At 42.2% G+C, this 13901-nt stretch overlaps 1 protein-coding gene across 2 annotated transcripts in view; it reads left to right on the top strand.

Moving 5' to 3' along the window:
• LOC133530141 (uncharacterized) overlaps positions 1-13901 on the top strand; it is a 26715-nt gene extending 12814 nt beyond the window's left edge. Inside the window, exons 3-15 of one of the 2 annotated variants that reach the window (XM_061867994.1) lie at positions 1049-1223; positions 1999-2118; positions 2231-2379; positions 3184-3274; positions 3802-3965; positions 4660-4805; positions 5136-5224; positions 5433-5511; positions 6099-6279; positions 7996-8813; positions 9388-9490; positions 9985-10084; positions 12928-13901. In XM_061867994.1, the coding sequence (XP_061723978.1) occupies positions 1049-1223; positions 1999-2118; positions 2231-2379; positions 3184-3274; positions 3802-3965; positions 4660-4805; positions 5136-5224; positions 5433-5511; positions 6099-6279; positions 7996-8813; positions 9388-9490; positions 9985-10084; positions 12928-13064 (2352 nt within the window). In that variant the 3' untranslated portion in view covers positions 13065-13901. Of the gene's footprint in view, positions 1-1048; positions 1224-1998; positions 2119-2230; positions 2380-3183; positions 3275-3801; positions 3966-4659; positions 4806-5135; positions 5225-5432; positions 5512-6098; positions 6280-7995; positions 8814-9384; positions 9491-9984; positions 10085-12927 lie in introns of both variants that reach the window. The other variant, XM_061867993.1, reaches the window with a different exon arrangement.

The following is a 13901-nucleotide window of genomic DNA, read 5'->3' as shown; positions in this document are numbered from 1 at the left end:
ATATACATACGTATGTATATGTAAATACATCGGTACTTATACACATAAAAAAGACCCATGACTCAGGAGCAAATATCGGTGTTGACCACAAAAATAAATACCCTTATCGGGATTCGAACCCGGGACCATCGGCAGGCAGGGTCTGGCAGGGTTACTAGGCCAGACCGATAGTCAAATCACGATAGTCAGATCAGTGATCACTTAATGAGCGACGTGTTTAATTGGCCCGGGGCGTCAAATATTTAAACTGCTTCTGGCCCCGGGCCGCAAGATGAATTTGCTTAAAGGTGACGTTCGGGTGGCAAGGCTATGTATCTATACCAGGATCACCTGGCAAGTCACCTAAAAGAGGCGGGCCGCAGGTTGAATACCACTGGCTTAGACATACTCTAGATCAAAACTGTACTAATTTAAAATATAGTTTGACAAACCAATTTGGTCAGTGGAACACGGCGGAAAATTTAAAAAAGCGGCCAAGTGCGAGTCGGACTCGCCTATGAAGGGTTCTGTACCATTTATGACGTATTAAAAAAACTACTTACTAGATCTCGTTCAAACCAATTTTCGGTGGAAGTTTGCATAGTGGGGAGACACACATTTTACCACTTCGGAAGTGTCTCTCGCACAAACTATTCAGTTTAAAAAAAAATGATATTAGAAACCTCAATATCATTTTTAAAGACCTATCCATAGATACCCCACAGGTATGGGTTTGATGAAAAATGATTTTTTGAGTTTCAGTTCTAAGTATGAGGAACCCTCAAAATTTATTGTTTTTTTTTTCTTTTTTTGTGTAAAAATCTTAATGCGGTTCATAGAATACATCTACTTACCAAGTTTGAACAGTATAACTCTTATAGTTTCGGAAAAAAGTGGCTGTGACATAATCGGACAGAAAGTCGGCCATGACGAATCTATAAGGGTTCCGTTTTTTGCCATTGGCTACGGAACCCTAAAAATGGGTGTCTATCTCGTGTGAATTTAGAACATCGCGCCTTTTTCTACTAACAAAATGAGTCTACCAGACTATAGTATGTTTTTTCTCCAGGTCCTATCACTCCGCTGGTACCTGTCCGTGTGGGGCGCGGACGGCCGCCCGCAGCGCCCGTGGGCGGTGGCGGCGCTGCACTGCCTGCAGCTGGGCGTGCTGTGGCGGTACGCGCGCCTGCTCGCGCCCGTCGACACCAGTACGCCACGCGTTAAGCACCAAGTGCGGGATCTGTGTAAGTGCTGCTGTGTTGTATGTTGCCGTCCAGAATAATTGCGTTTGAAGCGCGTTCGGGCGTCGCACAAGTATGCACTATGAGTATGCTATGAGTGTTCTAGGGTGCGCGGAGTGCGTTCGGTTTTCGCCCGACTTTATGACATAGAGGCTGCGGGCACCAAGAACAGGATTGATTTGCTCTTTTTGCCATGAGGCTCTCTGAACGTCGGCCTCGGCCCTACTATATAGCACAAGACCCCTTGTTGTCTGTTCTCAGTACAAAATTTGATACTCGAGCCGTAGCCATTTAGGTGGTGGGCAAGTTGTATATGTGTGGGTTTTTAGCATGTTTTAAGGGATGTGGACTTGTCAATTTTAATCATGTTATATATCGACAATCTCTACACAGCGGACGGAATAGCAATTAATTGAAGCTGCGATATCTTCACTAAAAATTATCATCATAGAAATGCTAATAGATATTGAATACTTTATGATATAATAAAATATCTCAATTATTGCGGAAAACGTATTTTAGTTGGTTTTGGCCGTTGATTATTGTAATATTGAACTCAAAAAATCATACTGGTTAATAAGGACATATAAAGTTGTGTTATAATGGTTATCTGTTCATTTTAGGTAGTTGAAATCCTTTCAAGTAAAATTAAAATTGTAAAAAATGCCGATTGTTTATAGAAAGATTATTGTATACAATAGTGATATAATCAATTAATCAAGCTTTTTAATTTTATATCACGTTTGTATAAAATACTATTGACATAGTGCATTTGCAGGCATGCTTCGCTTGGTGCATGCGTTCTGCGAGGCGGCCCCGATGCTGCTGCTGCAGTTACACGTGCTGCTGCGAGAGGAGCCTGAGCCTGAGCCGCTGGATTCTCCTGGGATTTCACCTGGTAATGGGATATTTTTTTTACTCATCTTTTCGTTGTTTACCGCCTACTTTATTATACAAATCTCCGTTGTACAAAATACTATTAGCATCGAGTTTATTAACATTTTTTACAGCCGGAAACGCAGCATTCGCAGAGCTGAACGTGATATCGGCGTCTCTCTCACTCTTCTCCGTGTGCTGGGCCCTCGCCAGCTTTAGCAAAAACGTACGCCTGCGAAACGTGCACCGACTGGTGTTGACCTGGCTTGGTGTTATTGTTCAGGTACGATTAACTCTTTTTCCACTTGATTTGTTTTAATGACCTGTATAGGTATAGCGATTAACAGAGCGGTACAGAACTGGTTGATTATGTATATATTATGATAAAATTAATTAAATATAATGTAAATATTATGATAAAATATCAATAGTACCTAATTCTCTTCGCTGATTTTGTTGAAAAAATTGCCAAAAATGTGAAGTCACACCAGGGGAGGAGGGGTTTGCCAAATGTGACCAAGTGTGACTAGGAGGGGGAAGGGGTCAAAAAACCTAGAAATTCGTGTGATGTAATTAAAGGATGACCCCATATTATGAACATTATGATGAAATCTAGCTGGTCTGATGATGGAGACGGAAGGCTATGAAAACTCTTGTGATGAATAACGTAAATTTATTAAATTTAGGTTTGTTATAATCGTCTAAATAAATATAACTGTGCAGTCGGTGGTAAAAATAAAAAGCTTTATTTTTACTATCATCTCTCTCACCTACCCTCTATTACCTTCCATCGCGTCGACTCCTGTCTTCCTCATTTTCCTCTTTACTCTAGTGCAGTGTTTCCCAAAGTTGACTGGGCTCCGACTCACCTAAAAAAAAATGCCATTCGCGGTCTTAAAAAAGGGGGCATGAAATGTAATTAGAATAATTAATTAGATTTCCTAGTAAAGTTAGTTTCAGGGCCTACTCATTATTCGTACCGACCCATAGGTCAAGAGTTGCTGCTCTAGTCGTATAGAAAATACTTATTCTTTCCCTCACATACCATGAAATATCTACTCATAATAATACGTGTTTGTTTGTCCAGTTCCTCTGGCGGTTGGGGACGATCTCCGCGCGCATATGCGCGCTCACCGCGTACGCTCTAGTCTACGAATACTGGGTCTTCTTAGTTATAGGTAAGTCTTCTTAAGGTTTATCTTACCCGATAACAACGGAAAATCGCTTCGACCAATTTTGTTTGACGCTTTAGCTGGTAGGGTCCACTTTCATACCTGAAAAATAGCTGTAGGTATCAAAGGTTTGATAATTAAATAAAATTTTGCTTAATGTGAGAGTGAGACGCACTGCACATTGAACCAAGGAATTTGACAGGTTGAATTTTACCCTTAGAATGATTGGTGCTTACGTCACAGAACCTTATAGAATGTTTATAGTGAATGGCGATTGTGAAAATGACAATAATATTTAACTAAGGTTAGATTAGAAGAGGTTTTTTTCATCGTTAGAACCCGCATTAAACCACAACTTAGAAGAAGCAGTTTTATACCTAAGATTTCCTTAGTTTTGGTTACCAATTGCTGGTGTACTGTACTGCTTATATGATTCGCATATGTAAATAGTACAATGTGTGAGCTTGTACACATGTAATATTTATGTGCTGGTACAACAGATAGCTAACATTATATCTATTTACCTGCACCAGGTCTCCACTGGGTCTCGATGTTCCTGTGGCTCATCTCGCCCAAGAACGTGTTCGACGGGGAGCGCGTCGGTCGCGCGCGGAAGGCGTTATTAGCCGCGCTGATAGCGGCCGTATACGTGCTCGCCTACGTGAACCTGCAGGAGCATAGGCATAAGCAGAAGATGGTAAGTTTTTGACGATATAAACAAGCTTAATTTACCCCATAATCGAATGCCATAGTGGTTTGAAAAGTTTACGTAACCATTGTAACCCTATCATCGCCTAACGCCACTGCACAGTGTAGCTACGACTATATACGACTAGCGCATATAGTAGAGTGAGACAGATTATAAATCATCGATCGAGGTTGCCGTGGCTCATCTCGGCCAAGAACGTGTTCGACGGCGAGCGGACGGAAGGCGTTATTAGCCGCGCTCATAGCGGCTCGCTTCCGTCAACCTGTATATAGTAGAGGTATAAGCAGAAGATGGTAAGATTATATTAAAACACACACAAAAGCCACACACGCCAAACACAAATGTTGGTAGGTAGTTAGATTGGATCTGTTTTACCCCATATATGTAATGAATGCCTTAGTGGCTTGAGAAGTCTACATAGCCATAGTAATTCTTGTTGCGTTTATCGCTGTCGTCGTCTTTGGTTACGCCAATCCAGTTCAGAATTTTGGGTAGTTCCAAAACTGGATTTTAATATTGATACCCTAGTTCACACTCGTACAATGAATTTTTTGTTGTAATTAGTACCATAGTGTACCAACATAAAGTGTTATTAACAACCAAATTTTCCACGTAATTAGCACGCGTGTAAACTAGGGTATCGATATAATGGAATTATGGATGATTTTCGGGATTAATACAGATGGCGTTCTACATCGTAATGTTCGTGGAGAACGCTCTGCTCCTAGTGGCGTGGTGGTGGGCCGCGCCGCGGGCGAATATGTCCGTGGTGGGCTTCTCCGCCGCCGCTTATATCTCTGGCCTGGCCTGCATGCTGCTCTACTATAGGTATGTTGTACGCTCTCAACCTTACAGTATGGGAGAATATTATTGGATCCTTCAGAGAAACTACCTAAAATTAAGAAAGTTAGCTGAAGCATTTTTTCCTTAAGGGAATTACTGATTAAAATTGAAAGTTGTACTTTACCTGAGCTAACCTCTTTTTTTCGACACCCACTTTTTTATGTGCCATACTTTTGGTTATCGCCTCACCGCCTGTAAGACGTTTAAAAATTGTACAACTGTTATAGAAAAACGTTAAATATTACTACATTAATGTGACATATTACACTTTTTGCGTTATGTTAACGCATGATTAAAACTATTTTGGTGTTCCAGATATTTCCACGTGCGAAGATTGGGCTACATGTTAGGAGAAAATCAACAGGGCACTAATAGTACAAACGCATCGTCACAAAATAAAAATGGTAATAATTAAACTAGACACAATTATAATTCTATACAATACAATAAAAATACTCTTTATTGAGCACCTCAATACAAATAATACAGCACATTAAGAAGAGGTAAACAACAGGCGGTATTATAGCTATATATATATTGACTTTTTAATTTAAAAATAATAATTTTGTTTATAATCACTTTTACGTAAGTATTCTGTGTTTTATTTTCTAGGGAAACAGGCAAACAATGCGGATAATCCTGTTATTCCGGGCGTTTTTAACTGTCGCTTCACAAATCCAGTCAATAGCAGGTATGTACTTTACATTTAAATTATTGAATTTTCTTTATTATATAGCTATGGATCGTGTCATTTACGAAGACACATGACATGACTCACAATGTTATGTTATTAAAGGTTAGATTTGTGAATGACACGAATTATAATTACAGTAGAATTAATATAAATAAGATTACTATTGATTTAAGTTTCAAGTTTGAATTCTACAATCGAAATTTGACATTTTGACTTATGATTCCTGCCTCAATCGGATACGTTTCAGAGACTAACCACGGATTTACATTCGCGGCTCGTCTCGTGTCTCGGCCACAGCTCGTGAGCTCCTCGAGCTAATGTACACACTCGCCTCGTGGCTCGGCCACAGCCCTAAGTTCGTCGAGCTAATCTATTTTAAACACAAGCGGCACGGTATAAGGTTTGTAACCGAATGAAAAGCCGAACGCGAACGTAAGCAAGCGCGCGAGCCCCTCTGACTCGTGCCCAAAAAACCGCTGCGAGCGGCGAGCGGAGCCACACGAGGCGAGCCACGAGCATACTGTTTTCATAGTACACACACGTTGACGTGCACGTTCTAATGACTGCCGGTACTGATACTCCAGCGCGGCACTACGCAAGAAGAAGAAGCCGACGTCGTTCGTCCCGCCGCCCGCGGCGCCGGCGGCCCCCGCCCCCGGGGCCCCCGCCCCTGCCCCCGGGGCCCCCGCGCCCGCCCCCGGGGCCCCCGCCCCCGCCGCGCCCGGCGCCGCCTTCTGGCGCCGCCCGCTGCCGCACAACCACCACGTAAGTGTAGGTTGTACACTGACCCCCTTATTCATAAACGTCTACTAAAGTTGACAAGCCGCTAATGATCGTTTGTCCCTTTCCTTTATACCAATACGTCGGAAAGGGACAAACGATTATTAGCGGCTTGTCAACTTTAGTAGATGTTTATGAATAAGGGGTCCTGTAAACACATGGTTGATGACCTACTCTTCGCAAAGGTACATAATTATGCCCGTTGTAAATCATACAAAACAGTACATTTCAATGTAAGTTGGTCATTGTTTACGAGTCCCGAGATGTCTTTTATGAGCCGTAGGCGAATATCCATAAAAATCATAAATTACGAAATTTCGTAAAAAAAAAAATGACACACGTACATTGGACGACGTTTTTTAATACAGCGGAAAAAAACACACTAACAAACATTGGTTACGTGAGTATCTAGATCACAGTAGTGCCCCCGCCAAGACCAGCCAAACGAAGCGCAAGGGCACTACCTACCTTTTCTCGAAGCGCTTCGTCGTTTTTTTGAACCCTCATAACTTTGGAAAAAGAAAATTCAATTTAAAAAAAATCTCGGGATATAACGTCAATAGTATACTTATTAATCTTTTAAACGCCACGCCGATCGTACGCGGCGCGTAATCGTGAACCTTGTCAGTACGCATGAAGGTTGATATTGGGCTGTAGCCGCGCGCGTCATATGACGTCTTTGGCGGTCAAAAGGTAGCATAAAAAATACAGCTCTCATACTTTAGACTTTATTCATATCTAAAAAAACCCAATTTTGTGACTGACTCACTCACTCACTGATGATCATCAAAATTGTTAGGGTACTTCCTCGTCCTAGTGTTTTTTTTAACGTTGGCGAAATGCGTTTACGGATGCTGCCTAACGGGGGAAGCCAGGGGCGATGACGGACTAACCAGTAGCGGACTACCGTCTAAAACCACCAACGAATGCGCCGGCTCCGCCTTAGTGTAAGGCCTGAGTGGACGCTCGAGTTGTGCGTGCAGCGGGGCGGGGCGTGCGGCGTGCATGCTAAACAAATGCAAACGTATAGGAGCGGCCGCAGTGCACGCTGCATCACTCGTGAGCCCGCCGCCACGCTGCACGCCCCGCCGAACGCTCCGCTTCGAGCGTCCACTCAGGCCTTGCACTTGGATGGGGTGCCGCAGGCTCGCTATCAGCATTCGACCGCGTGCGCCCGGGTGGGCCGCCTGTAGGCCACAGACATTTTGAGAAATTCCTGAACTCCTAGAAAACTGAAACTTGGTATATAAGCTAGTCTTAGTACACAAACAACAAAAATCCTACAATCTCGAACTTTTACCCCCAACCCCTTAAACTAGGACCTTGTATGAGACTTCCGCAAATTTTGATGTTAAAGGTTTGAAAATGAATATGCGGTCTCCTTGTTAAAAATAATAAAATATATATTTCAGGATTTTTATTAGGGGATTCTTCCTTCTAATCGGGGGATTGTTGGAATGGATTTTCCCATACAAACTTAATTTCATTCTAGAGAAAATAATATACGAGATGCAAAAATAGTGGACTTTGGAAAAAGGCACAAAGTTTTCTTTGACAATCCACCTCTATTTGAAATTCTCTTTGCCTCTCATGCGCAAGAAATAGACCCCAAGAAAAGAAAGAATACCATACAAAATTAATGGACATTGAATTATTTTTTAACTAAAATATTACCGTGCAAATGATTTATTCTTATTTCAGGGTGGTTCTTCAGAAAACGAAGGCTCCAGCGTCGGTTCCCGCGTCAACATCCAACAAAAACTACAGGAAAAAAAGCAAAAACAGCTCGCCGAGCTCCGCGTCATAGAAGAAGAGATCAAACAGGGAAAACTTGCCAAAACCACCCCCGTAGCCGCCGAAGAAATATACAGTAGCCTACAAAGGCAACCTATACCTAGAGCCAAAACACATGCTGAACCAGCCTGGCCTAGTATAGAAATGACACATTCGTATCAAAACTACCCCGTCCCGCACACATGCAACATATACCCAACCTACACAGAAATCAAAAACTACAACAACCAACCCTTCCAAAACAACAACACAGACTTAAACGATCTCAAAATCCACAGACGATACGACATCTACGAAAACCCTAACATTTCTAGACCTATCCATTCCCCTAACTACCTAGCTTTATCAGAGAATAGAAGCTACGAAACAAACCGGGCTAGCCCTAGAACTATAAATAATAGCCCTAGGAATTATATCACGGAAAACAATTACGAAGTGTCTTTAGATAAATCTAGGATACCTAATAACATATACAGCGATGCGCCTGAGTATTCCGGGTTTGAAAATCAGCCTTACAATAAGGATGAATACGTATCAAATTTGCTTAATCAAAGCATAGACGCGAGATACGAGTGTTACGGGCAGAACTGTGACCGGTTTCCGTATGTGAAGGAGGAAGGGAGACGGAAGATGCAGCGGTGTCGGACGCCGGAGATCCTGCTCGCTCCGCACTATCTAGAGGGGTGTAATCGAGAAGTCTGTTGCCATTGGGGCGCGCCATATCCGTAAGTACCTATATATTCATTATTTTCAAACTATATTGCTTCAGTTCATTGGGACAAATTTGCCAGTGTCATGGTGTTAGGAGCTTTAAATATGACTAAAATTGTACGGTTAGTACAAGACGGTGTAAGTTTAGTACAAGACAGTGTACGGTTCGAACAAGACAGTGTACGGTGATTTTATAAGCTCTTGTAAAGCGATAGCTGGAATTTACAAGTAGCACGTGGACTACCGGCGGTTGACTCCAAAATGGTGGTTAAACGCGTTTCAAGATTAATTCTCTATTCACTGCACTGCACTGCAATTAGAAATTCGCGGCTTTAGGACATCAAGCTTTCGAAGTACATTTACATTTTACCCACAGTATGGGTTCAAATCCCGGTAACAGACATTTGTTCCTGAGTCATGGGTGTTTTCGATGTATATAAATATGTATTTATATCGTCGTCTAGTACCCATAGTACAAGCTATGCCTAGTTTGGGGCTAGGTCGACTTGTGTAAATTGTTCCCAATTTTTTTTTAAAGTTATATCTTTGAAATGTAGTGTGTAACCGTTATTCCCCGCGCCGCAGCAGGAAGGAGGCGGGCGCGGCGGCGGCGGCGGCGGCGGCGGCCAGCAGCGGCGACGACTCCGCCGCCCGCGACGCGCCGCGCGCGCCCTCCGACATCGACAGCCAGGCGAGTACACAATATTAGGCTAATCCACTTTTTCTTTTTCAAATATATTTATTTATGTTTGTACAGTCAGCGTCAAATACTTCGTAGCAGTGAAAGTGGCCAAATAGTTCGGTACACCATACTAAATATATGGTGTACCGCACTATTTGGCTACTTTGACTGCTACGAAGTATTTGACGCTGGCTGTATAGCTTTGAAAGCCAACTGGAACTGGTTGGCTATATATAAAGAAAATATTGTTAAAATTGTTTGCGCGATCTCTGTCCTGCATGTTGTTGCATGACCTGTTGATAGCGTGAGCTCAATCTAGTCTCAACTACAAAGGGATCGTTTTAGCCGATATGTATGATATTAATACGCATAGAAATAAACGTTTTCTGTTCACTACAACTGCTTTTCGCTACAAAAAAAAATGTGCTTACTCTGGAAACTCGCGCTGGCATTGAATGTGTTCTTGATTGATGGAGCCGTTTAATGTTCAATTTTGTATGCAGATCTCCCTGCCGCGGTCATACACGTTGCCGCGCGAGTTCCGCTACTGGCGCCGGCGGCCGCGGCTGCGCGACCACGTGCCGAGCAACAACAGTAGCGACGGTAAATATACACTATTTATAGACAATAAATGCTCATTTTTCTCAAACTTGTGATGAAATGTTGACATAACTTACTTCAAATTAGGTCCGAAAATACTACATATCCAGTGCGATGAGTGAAAATGATATGTAAAGGAATTTCATACAGCCTTACACACCTAGGCCTGTAAGGCAACCTTCTTTTGTTCTCAAACGTCAAATTATGGCACGTCATACATCCATAAAAAACCTATAAGCAAAATTCTGCATTACATTTTCGTTCCCCTTCAATACCCCACGTAGATACTGAATAACCTATCGCATTAGGACATGAAACATGCATCATCATCCTATTTTTTTTAAATTATTTCATTGCAAGTGTGAGAAAAGCACTATAAAAAATCTGGGTTGCCGGCCACGTATCCATAGAGACCTCACTACGCTCGGCCGTCTATATCTACTTGGCCTGCAACCCTTCGTTTCCCGTCCTCTACAGTAATGTACTATTACGAGTATACGAGTGACAGGATACCGCGTACGACGATAATGATAGATAAATAAATTGTTTATTCATACCCACAACATACACGGCATTGACATCAGAACAAACAGAAAAGAAGTGTAAAATAAAAACAATGTATGTGTGTAACAATGATCAACGTTAAGTAAATACAGGGGCAGCAGCCTATCCCATTAGAGTAAGGCCACACTGGTGCGTTGCGTCGCGTTATTTCGTCGTAGCGTCATCGCTGCGTCGTTTTACAATTTACATATATATTTTACAAGCTTTTATTTAATTTGCCCTGTTAGTATGTATGGGACAAATCTTGCAAGTTAAATTTGACCCACTTCCCGGGTTCCGATGAAGCTGAAAATTTGCATACATATGTAAGTCGGGTGACAATGCAATATTATGGAAGGTACAGTCAGCGTCAAATACTTCGTAGCAGTCAAAGTAGCCAAATAGTTCGGTACACCATATATTTAGTATAGTGTACCGAACTATTTGGCCACTTTGACTGCTACGAAGTATTTGACGCTGACTGTACCATTAAGCTGATCTGATGATGTAGACAGAAAGTAGCCATAGGAACTCTGTGATAAAACAACGCAACCAAATTGTTTGAGGGTTTTAAAATTGTTTCGATTTAGATCTAGATTTAGAGTTGCCTGTGGATAAAAAGTAGCCAGCGATAAAAACTTGTACTAAAAATGAAATTTTTGACAAAAACTTATTATGACATGCCACATTGATGCGTTGCGACGACGCGATTGAAACGCAACGCACCAGTGTGGCCTCACTCTTAGAGAATTATCCAACTTTTCATACAAGCATTTTTTTTAACCCATTCATTGCCGAAGACGCGAATTCGCGTCCTATGTATGTGTAATCGTAATGCCGAGGACGCGATTTCGCGTCCTCGAGTTATTTGTTTTTTTTTTTGCTAGAAAACAACTGTACTTAAGTGCTGATACCAAAATGTTACTTTATTTATGAAGGATAATATTATACTGTTGCTGGTTTTTGGATTCAGTGCATCTGTAATTTTCATAATTCTTATCTCGGATGCCGAAGACGCGAATTCGCGTCCCATGTTATGTGTAATCGTTATGCCGAGGACGCGATTTCGCGTCCTCGAGTTGTGTTTTTTTTTTGCTAGAAAACAACTGTACTTAAATGCTGATACCAAAATGTTACTTTATTTATGAAGGATAATATTATACTGTTGCTGGTTTTTAGATTCAGTGCATTTGTAATTTTCATAATTCTTATCTCGGATGCCGAAGACGCGAATTCACGTCCGATCGTAATTCCGGGGTCGCGATTTCGCGGCCTCGTTTTTTTACTAGAAAACAACTATTTATTTATTTTTTGAAGGAGAATATTATACTTCGGTTTTTGGATTCAGTGCATTTGTAATTTAGAAAAAATAGTTTTTGCTAGAAAAACACTTATTTAAAAAAACTTATCCCGAGATGTAATTTTTAAAGACAAATTGTATACTGTTACCGGTTATTAAAATAAACACATTTGTAATACTCAACATTTTCATTTCGGGTGAAGCGGAGGCGGATTCCCGTCCATTATGTTTATATTAGGTAATTGTCATTTACCTTTTATCGCGAAAAATATTTAATGATAGTAATTTAATCATGTGCCATATACTTTATAAGTGATTGTGGCAATTAATAATACAAACTACTAAAATAATTTAGATACGCAGACATGTTTATGTCCAGGGGTACTAAACATTTTCGACTGTATATTTAACTATAATAAAATGGGTTGCATTTAATATTTAATATTTTTGTCCATTATCTAAACACTTGCTTTAAACACTTTCTTTAACTTTTATAATCTTACTAAAAACCATTAAAAACTCATATACGTCTGAAGTATACGGCCGTCACGTCAAAACTGTTTTTAGGCGCAAAAATTTCACTTACGATGCCGAAAACGCGAAATTGCGTCCTTGACAACGTAATGCCGCGGACGCGAATTCGCGCCCTTGAAATAGGTTAACCTAATGCCGCGGACGCGAACTCGCGTCCATGAAATGTTAACGTAATGCCGCGGACGCGAATTCGCGTCGTCGCGTGGAAGGCGGCGGCACTGCGTGATGAGTAAAAATATGAGGCGTCGGCAATGAATGGGTTAACTAACAACAACGGTTTGGTACAGTCAGCGTCAAATACTTTGTAGCAGTCAAAGTGGCCAAATAGTTCGGTACACCATACTAAATATATGGTGTACCGAACTATTTGGCTACTTTGGTTGCTACAAAGTATTTGACGCTGACTGTACAAGCCCCTACGGTTTGACCTTTTTTTTCTCTCATTATACTTAACTCTTCTTATTATTAGGTGACGTAGACAGCGGCGACAACGACAGCGACCGCCGTTCAAACTGCTCAGCGCGGCAACCATACTGCGCACCGCTAGCGCTCGACGACCATCGCCGGCGACGGAAACCCATGCCCAAGCCAGAGACCAAGCTGTAGTTATACAGCAATGCAACCACTCGGGCAGCGTAGCGCTCGACGACTATAGGTGAAGGAAGCCCAAGCCGGTGACTAAGATGTAGTGAGTCAGACAACAACCAAAGTGCTCGGGCAGCCCTCTAGCGCTCGTCGACGAAAACCCATGCCCAAGCCGGAGACCAAGCTGTAGTTATACAGCGATGCAACTACTCGGGCAGCGCTACTGCGTAGCGCTCGACGACCATAGGTGAAGGAAGCCCAAACCGGTGACTAAGAAGTAGTGAGTCAGGCAGCAACCAGTGCTCGGGCAGCCCTCTAGCACTCGTCGACGAAAACCCATGCCCAAGCCGGAGGCCAAGCTATAGCGAGCATACAGTGGCTTTCATCATTCATTCATCACCGACTTGAGCATTGGTAACGGAGACCAATGCTCGAGTCAGAGACAAAGCTGCGTGCCACTAGCGCTCGAACGACTATCGTCGATCGAAACCCATACCCAAGCCGGAGACAGTTGTAGCGAGCCATACAGCGACAGCTCTAATTACTGCGGCAGCACTACTGCACCAGCTAGCGCTTGTAAACTATCGCCGACGGAAACCCATGCCTAAGCCGGAAGCTATAGTAAGACCGGACACCAAACTAGTTACAGGTACCCTAAATCTATAACCCAATCTGAGTTTGGGTGCCCTTTTATCGACGCCTAAGACTTTGAACAGATGATGAGACAAACTTTACCTACCGATGTCGGATCGCGACGAATGACTTCTTACTGTACAGTCAGCGTCAAATACTTTGTAGCAACCAAAGTGGCCAAATAGTTCGGTACACCATATATTTAGTATGGTGTTCCGAACTATT

Source organism: Cydia pomonella, chromosome 22 (genome assembly GCF_033807575.1).
Source record: "Cydia pomonella isolate Wapato2018A chromosome 22, ilCydPomo1, whole genome shotgun sequence".
Taxonomy (NCBI): domain Eukaryota; kingdom Metazoa; phylum Arthropoda; class Insecta; order Lepidoptera; family Tortricidae; genus Cydia; species Cydia pomonella.
The sequence above is the reverse complement of the archived record's forward strand: the minus strand, read 5'-3'. Positions and strand labels throughout refer to the sequence as shown.